Source organism: Anomalospiza imberbis, chromosome 3 (assembly GCF_031753505.1).
Source record: "Anomalospiza imberbis isolate Cuckoo-Finch-1a 21T00152 chromosome 3, ASM3175350v1, whole genome shotgun sequence".
NCBI lineage: Eukaryota > Metazoa > Chordata > Aves > Passeriformes > Viduidae > Anomalospiza > Anomalospiza imberbis.
In genome coordinates this window covers 60,128,179-60,151,919 of record NC_089683.1, presented here as the reverse complement: position 1 = coordinate 60,151,919, position 23,741 = coordinate 60,128,179, and the positions used below count along the sequence as shown (strand labels likewise).

The following is a 23,741-nucleotide window of genomic DNA, read 5'->3' as shown; positions in this document are numbered from 1 at the left end:
AATAAAAAAGGCAGCAAGCACACTGATAAACAGGAAGGCAGAAGAGGCACGTCCATTAGGTCAAGGAACACCGAGACCGGGTACTGATGACTGCTGAAATCCCCTGACAACACTGAGCTTCCAATGTCAGCTCCCATCACTGCAGGCTGCCTGTTCAACAGGTGGTTTAGGGCTGTGGAGAAAGTTCATCACATTTTCTCTAACGAGCATTGGCTTCATACCTTTTCTGGCACACCTGCCTGTCCCCATGTGCACAGGACATTATCACCTCATTGGGATTGGTCAAGGCTGGGACAAGCACCTTTGTGGCTCAGGAAACAAGCTGACAAATATAAAAACCTCAGGTGGACTATGCCCTTTAGGCTCGTTTAGAAGCAAAATCAGTTCCGTTTTCTTATAATGCTGCCAACTATTTCAAGAATTAAACAAGTATTTTGCCACTTTACTTTCAAGAATGAAGAAGTAAGCAAAGAAAGGGCAAAATAGGCCCTGTTAACAACATGGTGCTAAGGTTTGTGCTACAACTGATAGACATCCCACACAGCCCAGCTTCCTTACACATGTGCTCACAAATTGCTTCATCAGTTACTTTTGGAAGAGGTAAATCTTATTTTGTGAGTAGAGTGAAGAAATAGAAGACAATATAACATTTTGTACAGGTATGAATGCAAAATTGTAATTCACAGTACATTTGAACAATCTTTCAAAGAATGACTATTAAAAGCAAAAGAGAGAATTTACAAAAGCTTCTAATGAGATCAGTTCTCAGAAGTCTAGTGAAAATGGACAGAGACATACACATAATGAAGATGCGTTGTCTAATCTCTCATCACAAACATTTGAAACATGCATCCTCTGCACTCCAGAAAGAATAATCTTTCTTTTCCCTGGGTTTATTTGATAATTTCTCCTTTTTTTTTTTTTACACATGGGACAACTCCAATAGGAGATTGCGAGATGGGCTTTTTCTCTGTGTCAACATCCAACTAGAATGAAAACATGGTTGTCAGCTTTTCACAAAGCCAAAAGCTACAAGCTCAGGTAATGTCTTTTCCTTCGAGATGACACCTCTGTGGGTACAGAGCCAAGTCAACTTTTAATAGCTCAGGAACACAGCAAGCTTTGTTTTGGCCACTGCTGGAGTGGAGCATCCTGTCCTCATTAAACATGGGCTGAGAACAGGCATCCTTGTGTGTCTTAGGCCTTCTTCAAAATCCCCATTAAACCTTTGCATGAAGTTGTATTTAAAAAAAAAATCTAAGAAGGGGAAGTGGGGTACGACATGGGGGAATTCTGAAGAAATAATTAAATTACAGTGTTTATCAGTCACACAGGATCCTGGCTAATCAACTCCAAAAGCATTGGTAATCACAATGTTACATTTAATGGCATTAGCAAAAGCTGTAGGCAAGGAATTTCTGGGATTGTCTTGTAGTCTTATCAAAACCAGGGATGTCTGGAACCAATTGCAGACCATGAACCAATACCAGCTGCTATTTGTCTAGGGCTTTTAAACTATGATAATTCTTCCTAGAGATTTATATTCTTGAAGACTAAATGGGAGAAGCACACAAATAAAAAAGCAACAACTTCAAAGCACAGTATGACCTGGTCCATGAAGTTAATTTACGGCCTGCAGACTCGCTGCTGCAATCTCCATTCTGCTATTGTGTGAGGCAAATCTCTGTCCCACGTGGGAGCACTACCCGAAAAATGGCGCAAGGACTTAACTCCATGCACAGAAAAAACGTCCCTTTGAAATCTGCTCGAAAGCAAACAGGAAAAAGTGGATGCAGCAGACAGCTGTGGGAGCAGGAATGTGTGACAAAGGCTGACACCAGCACGAAGTGAGTCTGAAAAGAGATAAGAGATACGGCCCGAAGGGAGGCGTACCAAGACAAGTGAGCACACATGAAACATGAAAGCATTAAAGGGGTTTTCCAGAGGAAAGGGAGGATGTCATTGTCAGTACAGGGAAACGTTAAGCAAGGATTTCTTAAGTTTAATGGCAGCATAAAAGAGCTTCGAAGAAAGGCAAGAGAGGGTCACCCAAATAAATTTATTGAACCTAGCAGGATTCTGTAAGGTAGTGTGGAAAAAGAAGCTGCGGTAGAGAGATAAAAAGGAGTAAAAATGTGGGAAGTCTTGAGAATTATTTAGCCTGGACCACCAGGAGAACTCATGCAAGGAAGCCTGGTGCAAGGACAAGACAATAATTATCTAAGGGGTAAGCTTTTGCATCAAAGACTTAGTGCAGGAATGAGTTATTAAGAGTTAACACACAAAGGAAGATCAGCATGGTACTTTTGGCAGTTCTTCAGCAGTAATGATCATTTTCAGAACATAAATAGCCAATTCTCCTCCAGGTTAGTGAAAAATCTATTCAGACACTAAGAAAAAAATGCAAATTAATTACATTTTAAGTCACACAAACAGAGGAGCTAAAGGAAGTTGTTTGAAAGCTGGTCTCTCTCAGGCCAATAAACCTAATAAGTTTTCTATAGCTAAACTTTAAAGTGGGAACTTGGGAAAACAAGGGGTAAATATATACAGGCTAACAGTCTCCAGCATGTGATTTGGGGATCCATAGCTCCTACATGCTCAACAGTTCTCTCTGCAGGTGACATTTGCAGTGGCACCAGCAGGGTTTACAGTCTGGGAAAGGGGAGGCCTCAGCAGTCCCAGTGAAGGCAGTGTGGCTCAGGGACGGTCCCTGGCCCCTCATCCTTCATACACTACAGTGCAAACAGTATCTTTTGAGGGGCTGAGGAAGAACTGTCTCATTTGCAAACATGTGTTCTGCACAAAGTAAAAAGAGGAGCTCAGTGTAATAAAACCCAAACCAGCATATGAATGGTGTAAAGCCAGGCCAGAAATTACGCCATATCAACTCAATGTAACAATACCTCAAGGACCTAGAAAGAGGATGGAAAAAACTTCCTGGACAGCTCACCTGATAACACCAGCTTTTCACTTGGAACCTATTCAAAGAAGCACAAAAGAAAAGATGCACCGGAAGGAGGGCCTTCTCTCAATACTTCAGCCTTCAAAATTGATTTTATTTAGTAGTAGTTCTTATACCATACAGAAGCATGAAGGCCTTGCTGACACAATTCACTATCTATAGAAATAAAAATTGTCAGTTTTTCCCTACACAATATCTTGTTTCCAGATGGAAAGTGTCTCTGCAGGCTGATGTAGGGAAGTCTGTGGATTGAGAATAAACTTCTGCTGCTGTTTTATATGTACAGCTTTTCAACCACATTACAAACAACACCAACTCTTCGCATTCCAGTCCCTGGTTCTCAGACACAATTCATATTGTATCCATCTGGAAAAATGAGTCACTTGGTTTCTGGGGACAAGGAACAGATTTTTATTGTCATTACTTTCTAAAGAGATCTCAAAGAAGCAAAACCATCACTCTTCCACAAATTCCATTACTTTAAAAAACACTACTGAGATGCTATCATAACTTTTAGTTTGAAGAAATAAAGAAGGCATTGTAAAAGAGTACAACAACACTCGTGAAATTAGCAACATTTTATTCTTCATCTGCATGGTGACTTAAAAAAGGTTAAGAAATCTTCCGGAAATAACAAGACAGTGGAGGTTTTTTACAATAAATGTCATCTTTTTGGTTGAATTGGAAGAACAGAATTTTCATAGTTTTTAACCAAAATAGACAGTGGTAATCTTATTCCCAATACCACTGATAGCACAGAAGTGGACACATGTGTACCCAGTTTACATCTTGTTGAAAATCCAATGGGAATTGGTGGTACCATATATATGTCTATAGCTAGGAATGTAAGTAAGGAAGCTACTGAATTTTATTACCCAGCTGCCCTCCCGAAAACCCAGACCACCAACCCTTTCTGAACAGGCTGCCCCACCAGCTCCATTGTATGAGATAATGCTTTGCAACTCCACACCCATTTTTCATTACTTTATGCTAAGTTTTGCAAAACAAAGAGGGAAAATCATGCATCTGCAAAACAGTAACAACAGTGCAGAGAGAATGTAGATGAACTTCCCTAACCTTATGTCTGCCTACTCACTTCACTTCCAGTCTACTACTACTAAGGAGAAGTACTTTGCTGATCATGCAGGGAAGGTACAATGAAGTAAAATGTTACTGAATAGTAACATCTGGAATGATATTGAACTGACCTCTCAGGAAGCAGAGATCTGCTTTAGCCAGTTCAAAGACCTCACAAACTAAAGGTCTCTTCTAACAAGTTTGGACATTCATTTATTTTCTTTTAGTTTAAGATGATATGGAAGAATGAAAAGTTAATATATATTGAGATTCCAGCTGAATTTGTCTGCAGCAACAATGGCATGTGTTAGCAAAGTTCCCTGAAAAGTCTGTCTTTGAGTGTTGTTGAGAATTTGGATCCCAGTATCACAAAATATTTCATCAGATGCTTTACAGAAAGTTAAGACATGAAATTTGAGCTTTTTGGAGGCTGAAGAATAATTCCCAGACCTATTCCAATGATCCTTCTTCAAATGTGAGAGAAAAGAGAAAGAGTCAAGAAAATTTTAAAAACAAAGAAATAAAGTTATGCTCTTTGTAAATACAGGGGAGGGAGGGAGGTGAGGCAGGGGAAGGAGGGGAGGGAGGGAGGGAGGGAGGGAGGGAGGGAGGGAGGGAGGAAGGGAGGGAGGAAGGGAGGAAGGAAGTTCAGAAGGAAGGAAGCAAGTTTGGAAGGAAGGAAGTTCAGAAGTTCGGAAGGAAGTTTGGAAGGAAGTTTGGAAAGAAGTTCGGAAGGAAGTTTGGAAGGAAGGAAGTTCAGAAGTTCGGAAGGAAGTTTGGAGGGAAGTTTGGAAAGAAGTTCGGAAGGAAGTTCGGAAGGAAGGAAGTTCGGAAGGAAGGAAGTTCGGAAGGAAGGAAGTTCGGAAGGAAGGAAGGAAGTTCGGAAGGAAGTTGGAAGGAAGGAAGTCCGGAAGGAAGTTCAGAAGGAAGTTTGGAAGGAAGGAAGGAAATTCGGAAGTTCGGAAGGAAGTTCAGAAGTTCGGAAGGAAGGAAGTTCAGAAGGAAGTTCAGAAGGAAGTTCGGAAGGAAGGAAGGAAATTCGGAAGTTCGGAAGGAAGTTCAGAAGTTCGGAAGGAAGGAAGTTCAGAAGGAAGTTCGGAAGGAAGTTCGGAAGTTCGGAAGGAAGTTCGGAGGGAAGTTCGGAAGGAAGGAAGTTCAGAAGTAAGTTCGGAAGGAAGTTTGGAAAAAAGTTTGGAAGGAATTTCAGAAGGAAGGAAGGAAGATCAGAAGTTCGGAAGGAAGGAAGTTCGGAGGGAGGGAAGAAGGAAGGAAGGAAGGAAGGAAGGAAGGAAGGAAGGAAGGAAGGAAGGAAGGAAGGAAGGAAGGAAGGAAGGAAGGAAGGAAGGAAGGAAGGAAGGAAGGAAGGAAGGAAGGAAGGAAGGAAGGAAGGAAGGAAGGAAGGAAGGAAGGAAGGAAGGAAGGAAGGAAGGAAGGAAGGAAGGAAGGAAGGAAGGAAGGAAGGAAGGAAGGAAGGAAGGAAGGAAGGAAGGAAGGAAGGAAGGAAGGAAGGAAGGAAGGAAGGAAGGAAGGAAGGAAGGAAGGAAGGAAGGAAGGAAGGAAGGAAGGAAGGAAGGAAGGAAGGAAGGAAGGAAGGAAGGAAGGAAGGAAGGAAGGAAGGAAGGAAGGAAGGAAGGAAGGAAGGAAGGAAGGAAGGAAGGAAGGAAGGAAGGAAGGAAGGAAGGAAGGAAGGAAGGAAGGAAGGAACTAATAGTTTTAATGACTACCCAGAATAAGCAGACCATCATCTTACTGATCCCTTTTTTTTTTTTTTATGACCACAGACAAATAACTTTTAGGTGGAAGACACATATGAAAATTTACAGAAAAAGTATCTCAAAAAAAGCATGTGCCCTTTCTTCTCACTAATGCTTCACCATTTCAGTGCCTGGAAGTAAATACACATGTTCCCAACCCTCTGAAAATTTAAGAATTATATGCAGAGAAAATATGAGTTACATCAGAAACCTCTGAATAGCTTGGAAAACATGATTATGCCAACATATTAAACTGTGAAGACCAAACTAATAATGCTTCAAGCAACTATTAATCATGCTATTGTTCTAAAGTGATACATCAGGGTAGACTTATATACCCAGTACATAAATAATTACACAAGGGCTGCAGTGGTCTCTCTTGCAAGATAGATTTTCCACCCCATTAAAACCAGTTCTGCAGGCAGAGGCAGCTTCACTTCTGACTTAATGTGCAATATTTTGTTAAAAGAGCTCTGAATAAATGTTAATAATCCCTTTCACTAACAGGGCTCTGTATTCACAGCAAACACTGTGGTTTCTCTAGCAGGATAAACATCTAGGAAAACTAAAAAATTTTAAAAGAAAGGCTTTGAAATTCATATCGGCACCAGGAGATTTTCAAACTTGCTACCTTTTGTCCTAATTCTTTTCACGTAATAGGAGAAGTTACATGTTGGGAGAATACCATCACACACAACGCATTTATTTCACATAGTAATAATAAAAGTTCGTGGCTGTAGGTAGCATGTGCAGACTCAAGATTTCCAGACACACTGCCATCTTGCAGATGGCACTGTGAGATCTCTTCTCATCTCTTCACTGATCTCTTCTAAACTGATCATTATTACCAATAGCTTTGTGAAGGGCTACAATTTTCTCTTAAACACTTACAAAGTCTACTATTATTATTATTATTATTATTATTATTATTATTATTAGGCCAGTAAATCCAGATAGAGAGAATCCCTCATATAAGCCACAAGACTGAAAACATTTCCCAACCATTTTGATAACGTCAAGCCTATAAAACAACAATTTCTCTAGAAAAATGTCATTTTCTTTGTCTTTGTTATTGTTGTTGTTTGTTTGCACTTCTGTTTAGCACTGGTTTTATCAATCGATTGCCTTCAAATTCACAAAATTTACCAGACAGTACTGGATGAGCTTCTCTAGTCCATTTGCTGGACAGCAAAAAGAAGCATGTAAAAGTATATCAAAATACCCATAGCAGCTTTAGAAGTGCAGGTTTCCTTAGTACAACTGCCTTTCAGGTGGTAGTAACTGTGAAACAAAAGAAAGTTTTGCTTGCTTTTAAAGCCCTGAGAATTATTAAGTCTTCAGCAGAGGTATTGGTGTTAAGTCAATACAGAGGTGAAAGAAAAGAGTAAGTTGACATTTGGTGGTTGCTTTTCTGAGGAAGGAAAAGGAGAAAGGCTATAGAAATCAGAATTTGCAAGATAATTCCCCAGTGAAAATAAAATAATTTTATGTAAAAACCACCACAGTCCTTCTGAAGTCAATCACACTGTTTCCACTGGCTTCCCAAAATAAATCACCAGTGACGATTTCCAGCACAGGATGCATGGAATGCTTAAGAAATACAGTATTGGTAATACTTTGTACTTCAGCATGGAGGAATAATATCTGCCCCATGATTGAAACATCATCAAATTTACACAAAACCAAAGCCAAAATTTTCTTGTTTCTCAAAATAGGCAAATAACAACTAAACAACCGCAATTACTAAATAACTACAGCTACATATATGCAAACTATTCCCTCAGGAATAACATTTTCTCAAAATCTGTACCTTGCTAAGTATATTAAGAATTCTCAGTTACTAATTGCATCAAGATTTTCTTTTTTCCTTGCAAAAGCCAATCTGAGACAACAAATTAGAAGATTAGGCAACTGATCTCTGAAGTGACTTTTCTCTGACGGGACTTCACCAGCAAACCTTAGGCAATTGTAAGGAGAGATTTTAAAGAGATCAAAGGGATCAAGAATGGAGAAAATTCTCGCTATAAATTTATTCTTTGCCAGCTACTGGATGTTTGCAGTGATACATTTCATTCTTTGTGCCAATGGTCTGCCCCCATTCAATGTTCTGAGACACACATAGACAGAAGATTAACAGGAATAAATCTTCTGCAGCCCAGAAGATGGATTTCAGTTCTACAGAATGAAGCCAAGTTCTCACAGAACTGGAAAACAATGACAGTTCTTCAAGGACAGAACATCTAATTAGCAGATATTAAGATAGATCATTAATACTCTTCAGCTGACTCTAAATGAACTACTAACAGGAATATCTGATGAGGGAGGGATAAATTAAGTTAATATACTTCAGGATTTTCCTCAGTGCATCACATGTTACAAGCACTAGACATCTATAGGCATCTGTATATTCTCAAGGTCTCAAAGCCTACTGCAATAAAAAGATGCTTAACATTTTTCCTCCTCCATTCACCTCACTCAGCTCTGGACCATGAAATAAAGTGACCTGGAAATAAATTATGAACATCTGAGCACTCAAAGGGCTTATGAACATCTGCACTGCAAATCCCTACACAAACCTGCATGTTATTTGAACTCTGATCATATAGCTTCAGACTCAAGTGTGCCACAAGAGCTTGGCAGTGAAGTCAGTACTAGTCAGTCTGCTCTTCATCAAGTCCGAGCCAGTAGAGTAAGAATTTTAAATATTATAAGCATCAAATCCCTGAAACTACAAGTGTTTCATCAACCAAAGAAAAATAACTATGCTGTATTGGTTCAAAGGAAGTAAACCTCCTTTGCTACTCAAGGGGCCATAATATGCAGCATGAATTACTGGTAGAGGAATAGTTACTCTGACTGGAAAGGCTCTCAAAGACCAGTCAATCAGTTCAAGTTATCAGAAGTCTTCTGAAAATGGCCTAATAAAACTAAAGATACAGCAGCCTCAGTCCACAGACTTATTTAGGCTAAACTACTAGACAAGTTTAGTGCACAAGAAACCATGGGTAGGGAGGTCGTTGGCTGAACACTAAGCATGTCTAAATAATTAAAGCTTGTTACTATCTGCAAAACTGGGGGCATAGGCAAGACATCAACACTACACAATGTACTTCCATAAGGTATCCCTGGAGTGATTCCTGGTTCACATGCTAGAACTGAGAGCAGAGTAAGGCTTCATGTTTGTTCACCACCACACTGGCAATCCAGTGATCATTAGTCATGACTAAATTTCAACTGGAAGCACATGGTTTTGTCTACCACTACACAAATAAAGTTGGATGAAGGACTAAGTATCCTCATGTGCTGTCTTAAGGTGCAGAACAATACTGCCAATACAATTACAAATTATTCACAGAACACACTGTATATTCTGTAGTATGAGATGTAACAGCTAGATCTTATTAACATAAAACAGTGAAAATTAATTACATTTTCACAGAAGAGAAAAGAAAAAGCTTTGTGCTCTTGAAACAGAACAGTCTGATATGCAGCTTTGAGGAGCCTGCCTCCTGTACTGCTCTGGATTGCTGTAGAAACCTGTCAATAATTACAACCACTGTGCCAGCTAGTCCAAGACAATTACTCTCAGGCCTAGAAATCACAAATAGAGACCAAGGCAAAAAGTAATGATAAATATGCTCTTAAAAAAAAATGTTTCCAGTACCTGATTTTCTATGGCCTTTCTGTTTTTTGGATCGCTAACAATTGAGAGCTGTAGCTCTGCCATCTTTTTCATTTTGCCATCCATGTCAATCTTCTGGAAGAGACTCTTGGTCTGATTTTTCAGCAGCCTGACAGTGTCCTCTTTCCCAAGCTTCTTTGCAAAGAGGGAAGCACAGGCTGAATGTATGGCAGTAACCCAGTTTTCCAGATCTGTCTGACTTGTTGCCTGTGAAACCAATGGTGCAACATTATGAGCAGATAACAGAAAAATAAAATAAAATCAACAGCTCTAGGGTATGAAGTGCTTGATGGGCCAGCCCACTGTTGTCTTAGGCACTTTATCTTAACCAACTGAAATAAGGTTTTCTTTAAAACTGAGTAAATAAAGGAAGTCTGAGATTTTCCTACACTCCATCCTGACTTGTCTCCAAACTTCAGCTCCTACTTCTTAGACCTGCAAGGTCTAAAAGCCCCAGAAGGACAAGAGCCACATAAGCTGTGGGAAAGATGTTACTTGCATCTTTCATCCCTCCAGATAATTAAAGTAAACCCTACCAGATATCAAAGACAAGCCTTCTTCACTGCTGTGACAGCAGAGAAGATTTTATATGTGAGATTCTGAAGAGAGGTATTTGCTTATTAAAAAATGCCAAGTTAGTGGAGAGGCAACATCAAGGTAAGGAGAATGCAATCTGCACGAAATACCTCTGGAGATATGTACAAGGTTGCTTATGAATCTACACATTTCTATGCAGGTAGTTCCACATAATACTGTTCTTTACTAACATTTCCAGTGGTGCCCTTGAGCAGCCAAGGTATTTTGATTATTTTTAGATCTCTTTCTTAAGTATCGTGCTCAAGCAAACTCCCTGTGGCCAGCAGATGCAGGGTTGAGCACACTATTCTGTAAGGTTGGAATGATAATAGATGTGAAAAAATTTGATAAAAATTTGATTTTTTAGAAGCTTGTGATCAACCAGATACCCACAGCTTCTTGCAGATTTGTGGTTCTTGTTCTTTTTGTTTCTGAACCATAATTGACTGAGCCAACTGGTGTAATACCTGAATATCATACATTTAATATTATAATAGTGGAATGCAACAGTGCAGTAGTGCTATTATTTTTAAGTCAAAGGCACAAACATTATATGTGTGTGCCTGTGTACACACAATCATATAGATACATCTGTAGACTCACAAACACATCCTAAAATGGAAACAACCACCAAGTTATGTGTGCATCCTGTTACCTGAAATAGGTAGACATCTCCAAAAGAATTGCTGAGACAGAACACATTTTCTTTCTTGGGATGTTCTGGAACAGACTGAACTATACTGTCTTCTGCAAACAGGGCGTATCGAGGCAAACTGTTCTGCTCCATTGAGTTCCTTCCATAGGTCTCATAAAACAGTAGAGTACAACCTTTTGCAGTTCAGAGGGACAAAAAAACATGAGGAGAAAGTAAGTTATGGATCTCCCAACATTATATAATGTTTTTGTGAATTAAGACACCCTTCAGAGACAGGGAACATCAGTTCTGCTCCTCTTCTGAAACAGATAAAAAAGGAAGATTTTCTACACAGAAAAACAGGAAAAGTTAATGATGAATTTTGCCAATGAAAATTTACCAATGAAAAGTTGAAACACACCAGGGCCACACAAACATTTATAGACTTAATAAATAAATCAGGACACCTCACTATGAAAGCATCCAAGGGTTAGGGTAGGATGGGGCTACAGGAAGCTGCTGTAGTGAAAGATGTCCCTGCCAATGGCAGGGAAGCTGGACTAAAGGTCCCTTCTAACCCACAATATTCTATCAATAAACTCAGCCTATTAATATGTTAAGGCATGTAGAAGAGATTAACTCCTGCTTAGTTAAATCAGCTTTTGTGTTTCTTTATTAAATTGAACCAACTCTCTCATAACAGCCACTTAAGAAATCTTTGTTGAAAAGATTTGCGGAACCCTTTGTCTTCATACAACATGCTTAGTGAATAAACTTCTCAAATTTAAACCAGATTTCCTTGAATCTAGCTGAAAATTGGAGACTCAGACAATTCTGAGTAATTTAAAACAGTTCAAAATGGCTGAGTTTGAGCATGTTCAGTCTTGTAAATAGTATAATATCTAAGGTATGAAGCTTGCATCCAGAAAACAATCTTCATCCTTGATGATGACAATCCTGAGTATAACAAGTGGTATTACTTCTGGAGGAGAGTGGAGGAGACTTGATCCCAGCAGAGGACACTTGATCCTAGCCCACAGCAGTATGACTACAATGCCATGCTGCCTTTGGCATTGATGCTGGCTTAAGAAGGGCCTGTGCCCTCCATCCCTGACCGCCTTTCCTTCCTGCCTTGTTATAACCCACTGTCCCCCAAGACTCACCGATTTGCTTGTTCAAGGGGTCATGGAGTGAAGAGAACTACTAAAATACCATTACAAAGGGAAACCTGTATCAGAGATTTCTGATCAAATCATCCATTGACTGAAAAGTTTTTAGAGTAAGGAATCTAATACATAGAAATACCTCTATACTACATAACTGCACTTTTCTTGTTAATGTCCAAAGTGACTGGCAGAATATTTTGGGTAAGAACAAATCCTGTAGAGTTGGTCCTATCTGTTCCATTGGGCAGCCTTTACTTTATCTTCTGTATGCTACTGAAACACTTGGAGATCTCTGCAGTTAGAAAAAAGGACATGGTTTGTAACACTCTGCATATCAGAAATGTCATTTGAACATAACAGGGCAAACTAAACCAACAAAACCAATTCTTCTCCTGTATTCAGCAGCAGCAGCAACATACAAGCACTTCCACTTCTGCATTTTAGGAAAGTGCAGACGTTTAAAGTTTTTAAGATTTATTTTTCAATATTTCCATATTCCCATATTTCCCCTATTTGCTGTAACTGAAGAGAAGTCATATTTTATCCTGAGAGTTTATATGTACACAAATGAAAAATTTTGAAGGGCATGTATGTATGCTGGGGTGTATGGCACCCCAGATACATCTTTAGGTCAAGTCCTAGTGATCTCTGGAAGCAGCTAGTTCCATAAGCTCTGTCAGACCCACAGGGACTCATTATTGTTCAAACATATTAATTAAAACTTGAGCTGAAGGGAGAGAGAACCGGGAAGCAATTTCCCTTGTTAAAGGAAACTAATTGGCCAGGACAGATGGAAAAGAGAATTCCTCTTGGTACATAGTTGCTATTCAGGCTCAGGTCTTGGTGGCCCTGCAAGTGGAGCAGAGGCCTCAGGACATGTATACTTTTAAGTCTGGCAGGTCCTAGATGGTTATAAGCCTTCTGTATATTTATAATTAAACACTTCTCAACAGAGTGCAAATAAACATACTGTTCTCACTTTACATATTTAGAGTCATGCTTTAAAATATCTTGGCTATTTAAATTTCAAGAATAAATTAAATACTGATTCATTCAAAAACCTGTATAAAGAGAACAAAAGCAAGTGCCTTGATCTTGATATAGCAATTATGAAAACAGAAGTATGGCTTGATATCCAGACAGGCAAGTTTATTTTGGAAGCAGAAGTCTCCACAGGACAATAAAGGTAAGAGATCAAGGAAATTAGGTATGTATATTTAAAACAAAGTGGAAAAGACTCTGTGCCATGAATGCAGCCAGATCAACTACTGAAGTAAAAAGCTTTGTATCTAACAGTTATAATGTTAGAAGTTAATACAGCTTTTTACAAAGAACTTTATTGTTCCTTTTTTTATAGCTGTGGAAATTCAGGTAGTAAGAAGAGACACAATTTGTTCAAGGTCACCAATAAGCCAATTTTATAGCCAAGAAAATGAACACGAAGCACCTAAATTGCTTGCCAGAGCTTCATTATCCCAGAAATGCACAAACTAATAGTATATAGCATATTTCAGTTTAGAGTTTTGATAGAATTGTTTAGAAACTGAATTTTAGAAGAGGCAGATTAAACTATATTCATACTCCATAACACAAACACACACAATAAGAGGATGGAATTGAGGTACTGTTTTTCCCTTTGTATACACTGCTTGTAAGCATGAATCATGCTATCTGGTGATCAGGGCAAGTGATTTAAACTGCTAAGCCTGCCTACATTTTGATCCCTTGATAACAAGTCACTGAATTTTTAGGCAGAATTGCCTCATTCTAGTAAGTTTGGTTCTTTTCAATCAGCACTATCAAGTACACTATCAGGACTTGCTGTTTGCTGTTCATTTTTCTTCATGTCTACGCCCATGCACAATTTTAAAAAGGGCAGCCTGTGGAAAAGGTGTTATTTTCTCTCCTCAGTCCCACATATGATAGGAAATTATCAAGCTTGATCATTTCCTTACTCATTAACTTAGTATTATATTTACTGAAGGACAAATCCTTTGGATGCAATTCAAAATTTAAAAAAGGCATATTAACTCACCCATTAGATTTCCCTTCCTCCCACAATAGATATTCTTTTCCTTCTCACACTTCCTGACACCTGTACACTTCTCACAGCACCCTCTGAGCCACAAATGGAGCACAACAATCACACCTGCAGCAGCCCCCTTGAGTGGATTCCCCTCCCATGGGGCTGTTTTCACAACAGGGGCAGCTGCAGGAGATAGGAAGCTGGACATGCCAAAAGCCAGAAGGGGTTGGTATTGCTGGGAGTGGGGAATGTGAAAGACCACCCAGGGAAAGGAGGGAGACCTTCAAGTTCTGGAAATGGTTGCCTTGGGCAGAACAGGGCTTTCCCTGCTGCTGCTTCAGCTTCCCCTGCTCTGAACCACACAAACTTCTCTGCGTAAATGCTCTGGCACTGGGAGTTCACCTCTTCATTATATTGCCACCTAAAGTGCTAGAAATGAACAAAACATTTTTACAATAAACTACCCCATCCTTCAGTAAATTTCATAGCAGAGCCTAAGGAACTGTGTGTCTCTAACAAGGAACTGGACACCAGCAACTTCTCCTGACCCTTAAATTTTGGTTCAATTTGGTCTTTGACCTCCAAACATCCAAAAGCATCTTCTAACTTCCCAATCTGATGTGAACACACAAATTAGGAAGTCAGACAAAACGATTCCCACTATGGTATGAAACACAAGGCTGCACACACAATCCCAAAGACATTGAGCAGCACCTCAGTTCATTGGGCTGCCTAGGCACATGCTCCACTTTAGGTGGTGGGTAGACCTTGCAAAGTTGTGGTGGGTGGACCTTGTAAAGTTAGGTGTGATTTTCTAATCCCCCTAAATATGCTAACAGAAGCCAGCAGGCATGAAATGCTGCTGAGACACAACAGAAAGAACTGCTGCTGCCAAGATGAAGGATCAACGTAGTGGTTTTACCTTTGAGTGTGACCCAGTACTGCTTCCATTTCCGTCGTGTGACCAGCTCCAACTTCTTCTCCTTCTGCAAGGTCACCAAGGGTTTGAAGAACAGCCACCCTGCTTTGCGCACCACTCCTTGCTCTTTCTCATACAACAAATCCAGCTGCTCCAAGGAGCTAAGGGACTCGCCACTAGAGTCTTCTGTTTCCGATGAGGTCTCCGTATTCTCCAAGTTCATCCTGCTCATCTCCAGCTCTCGCATGAAGTTCTCATAAATGTTCTGCCTCAAGGCATCACTGCTGACAGCATTGGTGGACTCGCTTCTCTGGGACAGGGCATGACTGGAGCCAGGAGACCACAGAAAAGTGGAGAGCTGTGATGGTGCCAGTGTGTCTGTAGTGAAGTTGTCCATTCTGCTGTCAAAGTATTCACTCCCATCTTTACACTTTGGCTCCTATGCATAAAAGGAATTTATCTGTGATCAATCACCAGAGCTACGATGAAAAGACACACCTCATTTGTCAATTAAATTTGCTTCATGTTTAGCCACTTCCAGTTCTTTCATCTTTTCACCATTATATCGCAGCCTTTGCCTCTGCCACTGACAGCACCACTGTAACCATCCAGTTTTTTCAGCAGAACCCCATTAAACCCCTATCCCCATAAGTGGGTAGGTCCACTAATCTGAGCACTTTTGTAATTCCGGCATGCTTTGAGTAATCTCAAATTTCACTAGAAACCACTGTCTGAAACCTGAGGTACTCCAGGAGACAGCTACATCCTCAATCTGAAACTCAGGCACCATATTTTTCATCTGAGTACAAGCAGGAATAGTGTCACAACAGGTATTTTTATTATTATAGGGTTTTCGATACTTTGGTGCTATCACATTGGTGCAAGGTGGCTAGATTTAGCTTCAACACAAGGCTGATTTTAACCTCCACTTTCTATTTGTCATACAAATGGTGTTTGACCAACAAAAATAAAAGGTCAAAAGTAAAGATTATTTTAAGCTTGTTAGAATTGATCAATTGACTAAAATCTAATTTAAAACAATATGTGATTTAAAAAAGAAAGACACACTTGCTGGCTGGCTTAAACCCAGTCTCCAGACTGCTGAGCTGTGTATTTTCTGAGTTGCTGGGAACACCCTAGAGTTTGATCATTCCATCAAGCACTGGCAGGCCTTTCTCCTAATTGCACTGTGTAACTTCATCCCTTGGATTGAGAAGGCTGGCCAATTTTATTTGAAATAATCAGGCCTGATGGTATGACTTCAACTTTGCCTTTGAAATGGATGTTAGAGTAGGCCCATTTCTTGCCACTGCTTGTCAATGTGGGACTTTGTTGGCAGATTGGAAAGGCTCTTTTAAGCCTTTCCAAGTAATATGCTGTCTGATCCCAGCTCTCCCAAGCTCCAGGGATGGACAGGGATTTTCCTACTACCCAAAACAGAGCTCCTTGGACTAACTTCACTGTTGAGAACCATACCATCCATCCTAAGAAGCCATTTATTGTCTTCTGAACTCAAGTGTTCCCAATGCTATTTAAAAGCAACCAAGATTTAAGAACCTAAAACACAAAAGATGTATTGTCTTTTGCAGTAAAAGTGCGAGGGAAGAAAAAAGAAGATATTGCAATATACAATTCAAGAAGTGAAGCTATTACCCTTAGTAATAATAAAGCCATTATACTTTCAAGTTTAGACTGCCTCTCTAAAAGCATTTATTTTCTCACAGACTACTGTACTAAGAACAAAGTAAATAAACATTGGTCTCCTGGGAGCTGTTCTCCCCAGCAGCTTTGAAAACAGCTACTTTTTTGTTTCTTTGATTCTTACTTGATGCTCTTCAAACTGCAGCAGAAAAGCTGTGCTATGTTTTGATAGCATCAGGACCTCCAGTGTGCGGCCAAGACTGGGATTGTACACCCTCCCAGGTGATGCCAGACAAACCACTTTTCCAGCAGCAGGACACTGCTGCCCGTGGCCTTGCAAAAGCCAGTTTGACCTGAAACCCAAGTTCCCTTATAGTACATTGAACTTCAAGTCTGGCTTTTCAAATCACTGTCTGGTGATCCAATTCTCATGGTAAAGGAGCACCTTCCTCAAATCTTGTTGCAGAGTGTTAATCAGTGTTGTCCAAAAGTAACTCCCTATACATCAACAGTTCAACTGTTTTTTATATGGTAAAGGGAGGAAGATGGGCACATGGGGTGGCAAACCAGGATAAAATCCTGCATGTAATGCATTTATGCCACAAAGCCACTGTAGAACATGGATCGTACAAGTGTGCTGGCGATCTGTATTTCAGGGGAAAACTGAAAGCTTTCTCCACCCTTGTTTTAATTACTGCCACTGCACTTGTGTATCAAAATCCATAATTTTAATTGTTTGACTATTCTCCAGGAACTGCTAGTGACCTCTGGAAAACATTAGTATACAGCTTATTAAGAATATGTATTTCTTTCAGTCCCAAAGCACTAGTAAGAGACACAACACATGGCAAATACACAGAAGGGGGTCTGTTGTGAAAACCTACCACTGGAACAACAAACATTAAGAAAAAGGTTGGGATGCAACCTGTCAATGACCAGCCACTAACCAAATCCTATGTTTTCTCCTCACACACAGAAAGGGTAGGAATGAGGAGGTACCAAAGTAGAGAAAATGGATAAAGAATCCTAAATGAATATATACACTTCACCAGGACATCATAATTTGTATTTTTCTTTTCTTAAAGAACTGAATTGGCAGAGTCTGGCAGTCTATGCTGGTCCTTGAGAAAGCTGTCATTGTAGCAATATCTGCCACTACGGAAAAGGTTTGACCCAAGTTGCTGCTCCAGGTGGTTTCCCTGCCAGGCGACTTTCTGCCAGTTTTTGTTCTGTTGAATCTAGTGATGATAGATCTCTATTTCTGTTCAGCTGCATTCAGGGAGATCTCTCAGTGTTTGAGATATACTCTGGAATAGCTAAAGATAAGGCAAAAGATAAAGTGGCTAAGATGCCAATTAGACAAAGTGACAGACGTAATACTTAGCTGTAAAGAACCCCACAGGAAAAACGCAGCCTGCTACATTCATTAGGACCCACGCTAAAAGGACAATCTAATACCAGTTTTCAAGTCAAATAAAGAGGTTCACTCAATGTACTTTTCTTTAAATTCTCTTTACAGCCCACATCAGGGCTCTGGCTTATAAAGTCATAAAATTTCCAATATTATTCCAGAAGTGAGGCTATTTTACTTAATTCAAGAACCATTCTTCAGTAGCTGTTTCTGGTGGAAGGGTTTTCATTTTACACAGAAATTGCTAATGTTCTCCATGTTAAAGAGCTGCATAGAGTTTCCACCATCATCTTTAGCCATATCTGGCTGTGCAGCAAGTCTGTCTAAATTCTGTCCACAGGTTTCACATACATCACACACACCTTTCGGCTCACACACATTGAATTGTGACTCAGCATCACCCCAATGCCATTTCAGCACAGATTAAACTAAATGGAGATGTGTGCTGCAATACAGTACCAGTGATGCATTGAGTGATGCATATAGTACCAGTGATGCATTGAACACTTTAGGACACTCTCATGCAAGGAAAATTAGGTCTTGGAAAAGATTATTGCAAGTCTTGATGCAAGATCATTATTAGAAAAGTAAATTCAATTCCAGGATACATCAGATCAAGCAGACATAAGGAAACATCCAAGTAACTGGACAGGGCATAACCAAGGACTCCTCTGGAATATCCCATATGCAAATCTGTTTGTGGATGATTTAAAACAGATGAGAAGGAAGGGTGCCAGAATGAAAAGGAAATAGATTTCCAATCTTAACACAGGAGACCAAGGAGAATCTATATAACTGAACAAATGCAGGCCAAGAAAAGACACCGCTTCTCCCTTTAAATAAATCATAACAGATTAAAAAATAGGAAAGAATAACTAATGTAGAAGGCAATACTGACATCAGAACAAACTGTCTGGAACTAGATTTACTCTGCCTATTAGCAAGCATTGAATAAGATGGTCTGAAAAGAGCCTTCAAGATGGAGAAAATCTGTGTTTAAGCTGCAATTTGTTCACAAAGGGGATTAAACTCCATTGCTTTTCTAGTGTCAGGGGTCTGGCCTCTATATCCCAAGCCTGTGCCTCCTAGACCTGTGCTCCCATGAAGCAGGGGGCTTGGCTGGTTTGATTCCACTGGGGCAGCTGAAGGGACTACCCAGCTGCCACCAGCACTTAGGCCCACTTACAGGGAAATATTCCAGCTTTCACCTACGTTCAGCCCAAGTGACTCACAACCAGTTATTACTAATGTACGGAGGAAGGGACACGCTGTTCAGAGCAAAGCACAGATGCTGCCATCAACGAGATGAAGTCTCACAAACAGGGACCAGCCATGTGACAGATCAGAACCATGCACAACATTTTTATCTTGTTAAGCTAAAGGACCTGTTAAGAATATAAGCACTACCAAACTACAACCCAGCAACCCCCAGAAGAGATGGCAGCTTACTCAAAGCATGAAAGATAGAAATGAACCAATAAAGCCACACAAGGAACTGCAAAACTACAAAGCATTCACTAACTCCCTCTTACCCTTCCTGTCGCTGGATACTTGTGTGATTAAAATCAGTGACTAACCATTTCCTATGCCGTTTTCTAAGAAACCACCGTTTTTGGAGTTAGGGCTGTTTTCCTTCTACCAGAATCTGATTCAAGCTTGATGCAATCTCGCCAGCCAAATTTCCTTGCCGCGTCTGAAGTCAGTTCACTGCATAGTGAATTCAAAATAGCTATGAATTGCACACCACAAATGCCATTCTGAAAATGTCATAACTAAGTAATACATACTAAAGGTCTGGGATGCAGAAATCATATGTAAAGCCTGGCAGTAAAATCCAGAGCAGCTACAGAAGTTGAAATCAGTGGAGAATCCTGGAACACAACACTGAGGCTCCTCAGTGATTCCAGGTTCTTTTGCCCTCTCTTTTACAGCTGAGTAAGAACGTGAAAAGACAGCATCTGATAAAGTACATGAGCACCAGATCACAAAAGAAGTGATGCAAATAAACAGCTTTCATTTTCATTTCCCAATTCTGTAGCCCCCAATCAGGATGCACACCAGCAAACCTTACACTGAGCTCATTTCTGAGCCTAAGGGCCTGTCAGAGTTTTACATTGCACATGGTTAAGCACAAGACCTATCTGAAACTCCAGCACAGGAGACAGGAAACTTCTGAAGTGGCCAGCACATCACTGTTGCTGAAAGGGAGCCTCCTTCATTTAGGGAAGCACAGTGACTGTTCCTCTATGAAAAACACCAGGGAAGATTCAGGGGGGAAAAAAGGAAGGAAAAAACCCTAAAATCCAAGCCAAATCCAAAAACGGTCTCATCTCATCTCAGCTTGCAAACTCACACACAGAGACCAGGCACAGTCTGGTATTTAAAGAGCCAATTCTGGGGCCTGCAGCTAGAGATGAGAATTTCATTCCTGACCACAGGCATCCTAAATTCCTAGTAATGGGATTAGTCTTAAATTCTTCTGAAGAAACATCCTTTCCCTCCCTCTTGCTCTCCCCTCCCATCTCCTTCTTCACACTACCATCTCCCAGTGAGCCAAATGGCAACTCAAGTTTTTCCATTTGGTGAACTAAGCTGACACACAGGAAGGAGGTGGTTGGTCCATGTAATGCCTTCAGAGGACGTGAAGGCAGAACCAGCACCTCTGGTCAATACGGCTGCTTGCCTTGCTAGAAATGGACCAACATGCAAAAAGTGAGTGGTGAAGCCAGTAAAACAGACAGGGAACATCTAAAAAGATGGATAAAATGTCCTCCTTCTGCTCCTTCCACACTCTTCAGATAATGTATGCTAATCCATAGCATATATACAGGGAGAGGTTGAATTTTCATACTTGAAATAAAAAGAAGGTTTAAACCCCAAGTCACTGTTTAAGTAATGAAACAATTTCAAAAGCAAATTCACAGAGATATTAGGCTGCAAAGACTGGAGTTAACTTAGAAGGTGACAAAATATGAAAATAGGAAGGGAAAATTTTAACAAAATAAGTGTATCTTTTTTTGCTGCTGACATTTCAGACAGCACCAGGGATGCAATACTTCTCAAAATTCCACAAATTACTAAATGAGATAAGTAAGTTATTAACCTGTAAAAAAGACAAATATCATGCAATCACTATGCTTATGAGAGGAATATAAAAAGCAACTTTAATGCACTTAGGCTGGTTTGTACATACCTGCAGCTTCCTTTTCTTCCTTGAAAGACTCCCTGTCCAGTCACTGATGCGCCGCATTCGGTTCTTTAACGTATCCTTCTTGGATGCATCCTCACCAAGGGGCTTAGACTTTCTGCACGGGAGGGTGTAAGAGGTGTAATGTGCAGGACTTCCCTGCTCTACCCTGGAGGGAACATCAATGTCTGAGGCAAACGAGACACGGTTGCTTAGGCTACCAGGAGTGTCAATATACTCATCAGACAACCTGATCCCAGGTGGAGGAGTGCTTTCCAAATTTGTATCCTTATAGAGATCTCGGAGTGAGGAAAGAGATGAACTTTGGTTGAAGGACTTCTTGTTGTCGCTTGCTGGGAAACTGGCATGAATGCTTGTATCTGGAGTGCTCCTGGTCAAATATGAACCATCCAGGTCATTGATATCCCCAGCATTTCCCCAGAGAGAGTCATACCATGAAGACTCAGAGCTGAGGGAGCTTCCTTTACTAGACCGAAGCCTTGAATCAGTAGGTGACAGACGATGGCTTGAAGAACAGTCTGCACTGGAGTTCCTCCTGACATCAAGCAGGTTACTTGGCTTAGATTCCAAGGCAGGGGAATACCTCAGCAACTGCACTGGCCCACTGGACTCCTCGGTTGGTACCTTGCTGTTGTTGCTGTTGTGGAACTCGACCCTCAAGCAACCGTCCAGCTTCCCCAGAGTTTTAATGAGAACTTTAGGACTCCTCCTGTCCTCTGATGGGGAGGTTGATGCAAGACTGTCATTCTTTCCGTAGCAATTTAAAATGTGGCCATTGCATTCTCGAGAGGCAGCATGATTACTTCCAGCTTGGAGGCCAATATAGTGGAAACCATTCTCCGGCAAAAACATCATGTTATTCCCTTGGCAGTAGTCCCCTGAGGCATTTGTCCTGTGTTTGGCATGGACATTGCTTTTGGAGACCTTCATCACAGCATCACCAAGTCTAGAGGAATAAGGCTGACTACTCTTGAAGTGTGAAAGGCAGCTTCTGGCAAGGGACCTTGATTTGTAGTTTGAGCCACTGCTGGTATGTCCCCATCCATGCATAGAGCAAGACTTTTCATCTTTAGCATGAATGCTGCGAATTTTCAGAGAGCAAGGCTTTTGCTTGGCACCAGCTGTAGTAGCAGCAGGATTTTTTGATCCCTGAAGACTGTATTGGCTTTCTGAATTCCCCATTTTCCACTAAATTAAGAAGAGTTTCATTAGACACAATGGCTAAAAGATAGAGCAAAAAGTAACAGGCCATTTTTACCCTCTCCACAGGAAAACGCCTATTTAAAAAATGATATGAAACAATTGTTTCAAAAAAAGCCATTAAATAGCCATGTACAATATTAAATTCATAACTGAACTTATTTTAGGGGCAAGCTAGGAAAGCCTATTTTCTCTGTGCTTCATTACCCCTCTGTTATAAAGCTGGAATCTAACTCCATTGAAATCATGTCAACACCTTCCTCCACCCACACCCTTGGCAACATCCTTTTCTTATAACTTACAAAATCTCTGGCTCCCAAGAACAATGGCATAATGAAAGGGAGACAGCAAGATAATCATAACTTAGATGCAAAGTGAACTGTACTTTCAGAGAAATCCCTTCTGCCAGCAGACAAGTCCACTGCAGTTTTAGCTTGACTGATTTCTGTGCGACCAAGTGTTGCCTCAATAAAATGTTCAGTAAACCCCAGCTATGTGTTTAAATGAAGCTAATCTAGGAGAAAGGAAAAAAAAAAACATGCCAAAAATCAGACAAAAAAGAAGTTGGTTAGCAAACAGCCTCATCTTCCACTACAGCACAAAACTGCATTATGTTCATTCAGCACAGCACAGTTCGATAATTCACTTGGTGAAATGCTCTTCAGTTTTTCACAGTGTCTGCAGTGAATAGCACACACTGGAACAGTTAAATTGCCCCACTGAGGTGACTGAAGATTTCAAACCTACATAAAGTGCACCCCAAAGTATAAAAGACAGTTCTGTTCTTTTTGTAACTCAGAATGAATCTCCAGTGTTTGTAATGTACAGAAGCAACACCAAAATGCTTTTTCCATCGGCACTACGCTTCTTTACACACAGGATCTCAGACTATCACCCGGAGGAGGATACACTGCTGCCTCATTAAAAAATTGTCAAAACAAGCCACTGCAAAAGCATAATCTTATCTTCTAGAGTTTCTATGTTTTAACATACCTACTTCAAGCCCTTAGCACTTTTAGATTAAAAGTATAGTATAAAAGAAAGAGCAAACCTGTAGGAACACTCTCAAGCACGGGCACGGTTAGCAGTCAGTATGCTCTGCATTGTCTTTGTGGCCAGCCACTACCCTTGCCAAAACCAGAATGGAGCTGCACAGAGCCTTCCTAAAAAAAACATCAAAAAGCAAAAAAGGGTTTTCAGTCAAATACAACTTACACTTTATTCTAACTGTATGTAAAATGAATAAAAAAGAAAAAAAAATCAAAAGTTACAAATTAAGAGAAGTTCGATGAAGGGAATTCCTGGAATTTAGACACACATGTTTACAAGCATACTTTAACAATTGACATTGAATTAGTGGAAATAAGTAATCGAGTAAATGTTTCATTTTCTCTCCTCTTTGTCATTCTTTCCTATCACTGACGAGTCAGGACAAACTTTCATCCCTCTCCAGTTTTCCTTTTGGGAGACCAATTACAATTC

At 40.3% G+C, this 23,741-nt stretch overlaps 1 protein-coding gene across 3 annotated transcripts in view; it reads right to left on the bottom strand.

The window, feature by feature from the left end:
• TIAM2 (TIAM Rac1 associated GEF 2) overlaps window positions 1–23,427 on the bottom strand; it is a 90,783-nt gene extending 67,356 nt beyond the window's left edge. For all 3 annotated transcript variants that reach the window (XM_068184654.1, XM_068184656.1, XM_068184655.1), the window contains exons 1-5: window positions 23,311–23,427; window positions 21,045–22,247; window positions 14,803–15,238; window positions 10,710–10,882; window positions 9,461–9,685 (exon numbers count right to left, since the gene is read on the bottom strand). In XM_068184654.1, the coding sequence (XP_068040755.1) occupies window positions 9,461–9,685; window positions 10,710–10,882; window positions 14,803–15,238; window positions 21,045–22,241 (2,031 nt within the window). In that variant the 5' untranslated portion in view covers window positions 22,242–22,247; window positions 23,311–23,427. The remainder of the gene's footprint in view (window positions 1–9,460; window positions 9,686–10,709; window positions 10,883–14,802; window positions 15,239–21,044; window positions 22,248–23,310) is intronic.
• Between the last annotated feature and the right edge of the window lie 314 nt (window positions 23,428–23,741).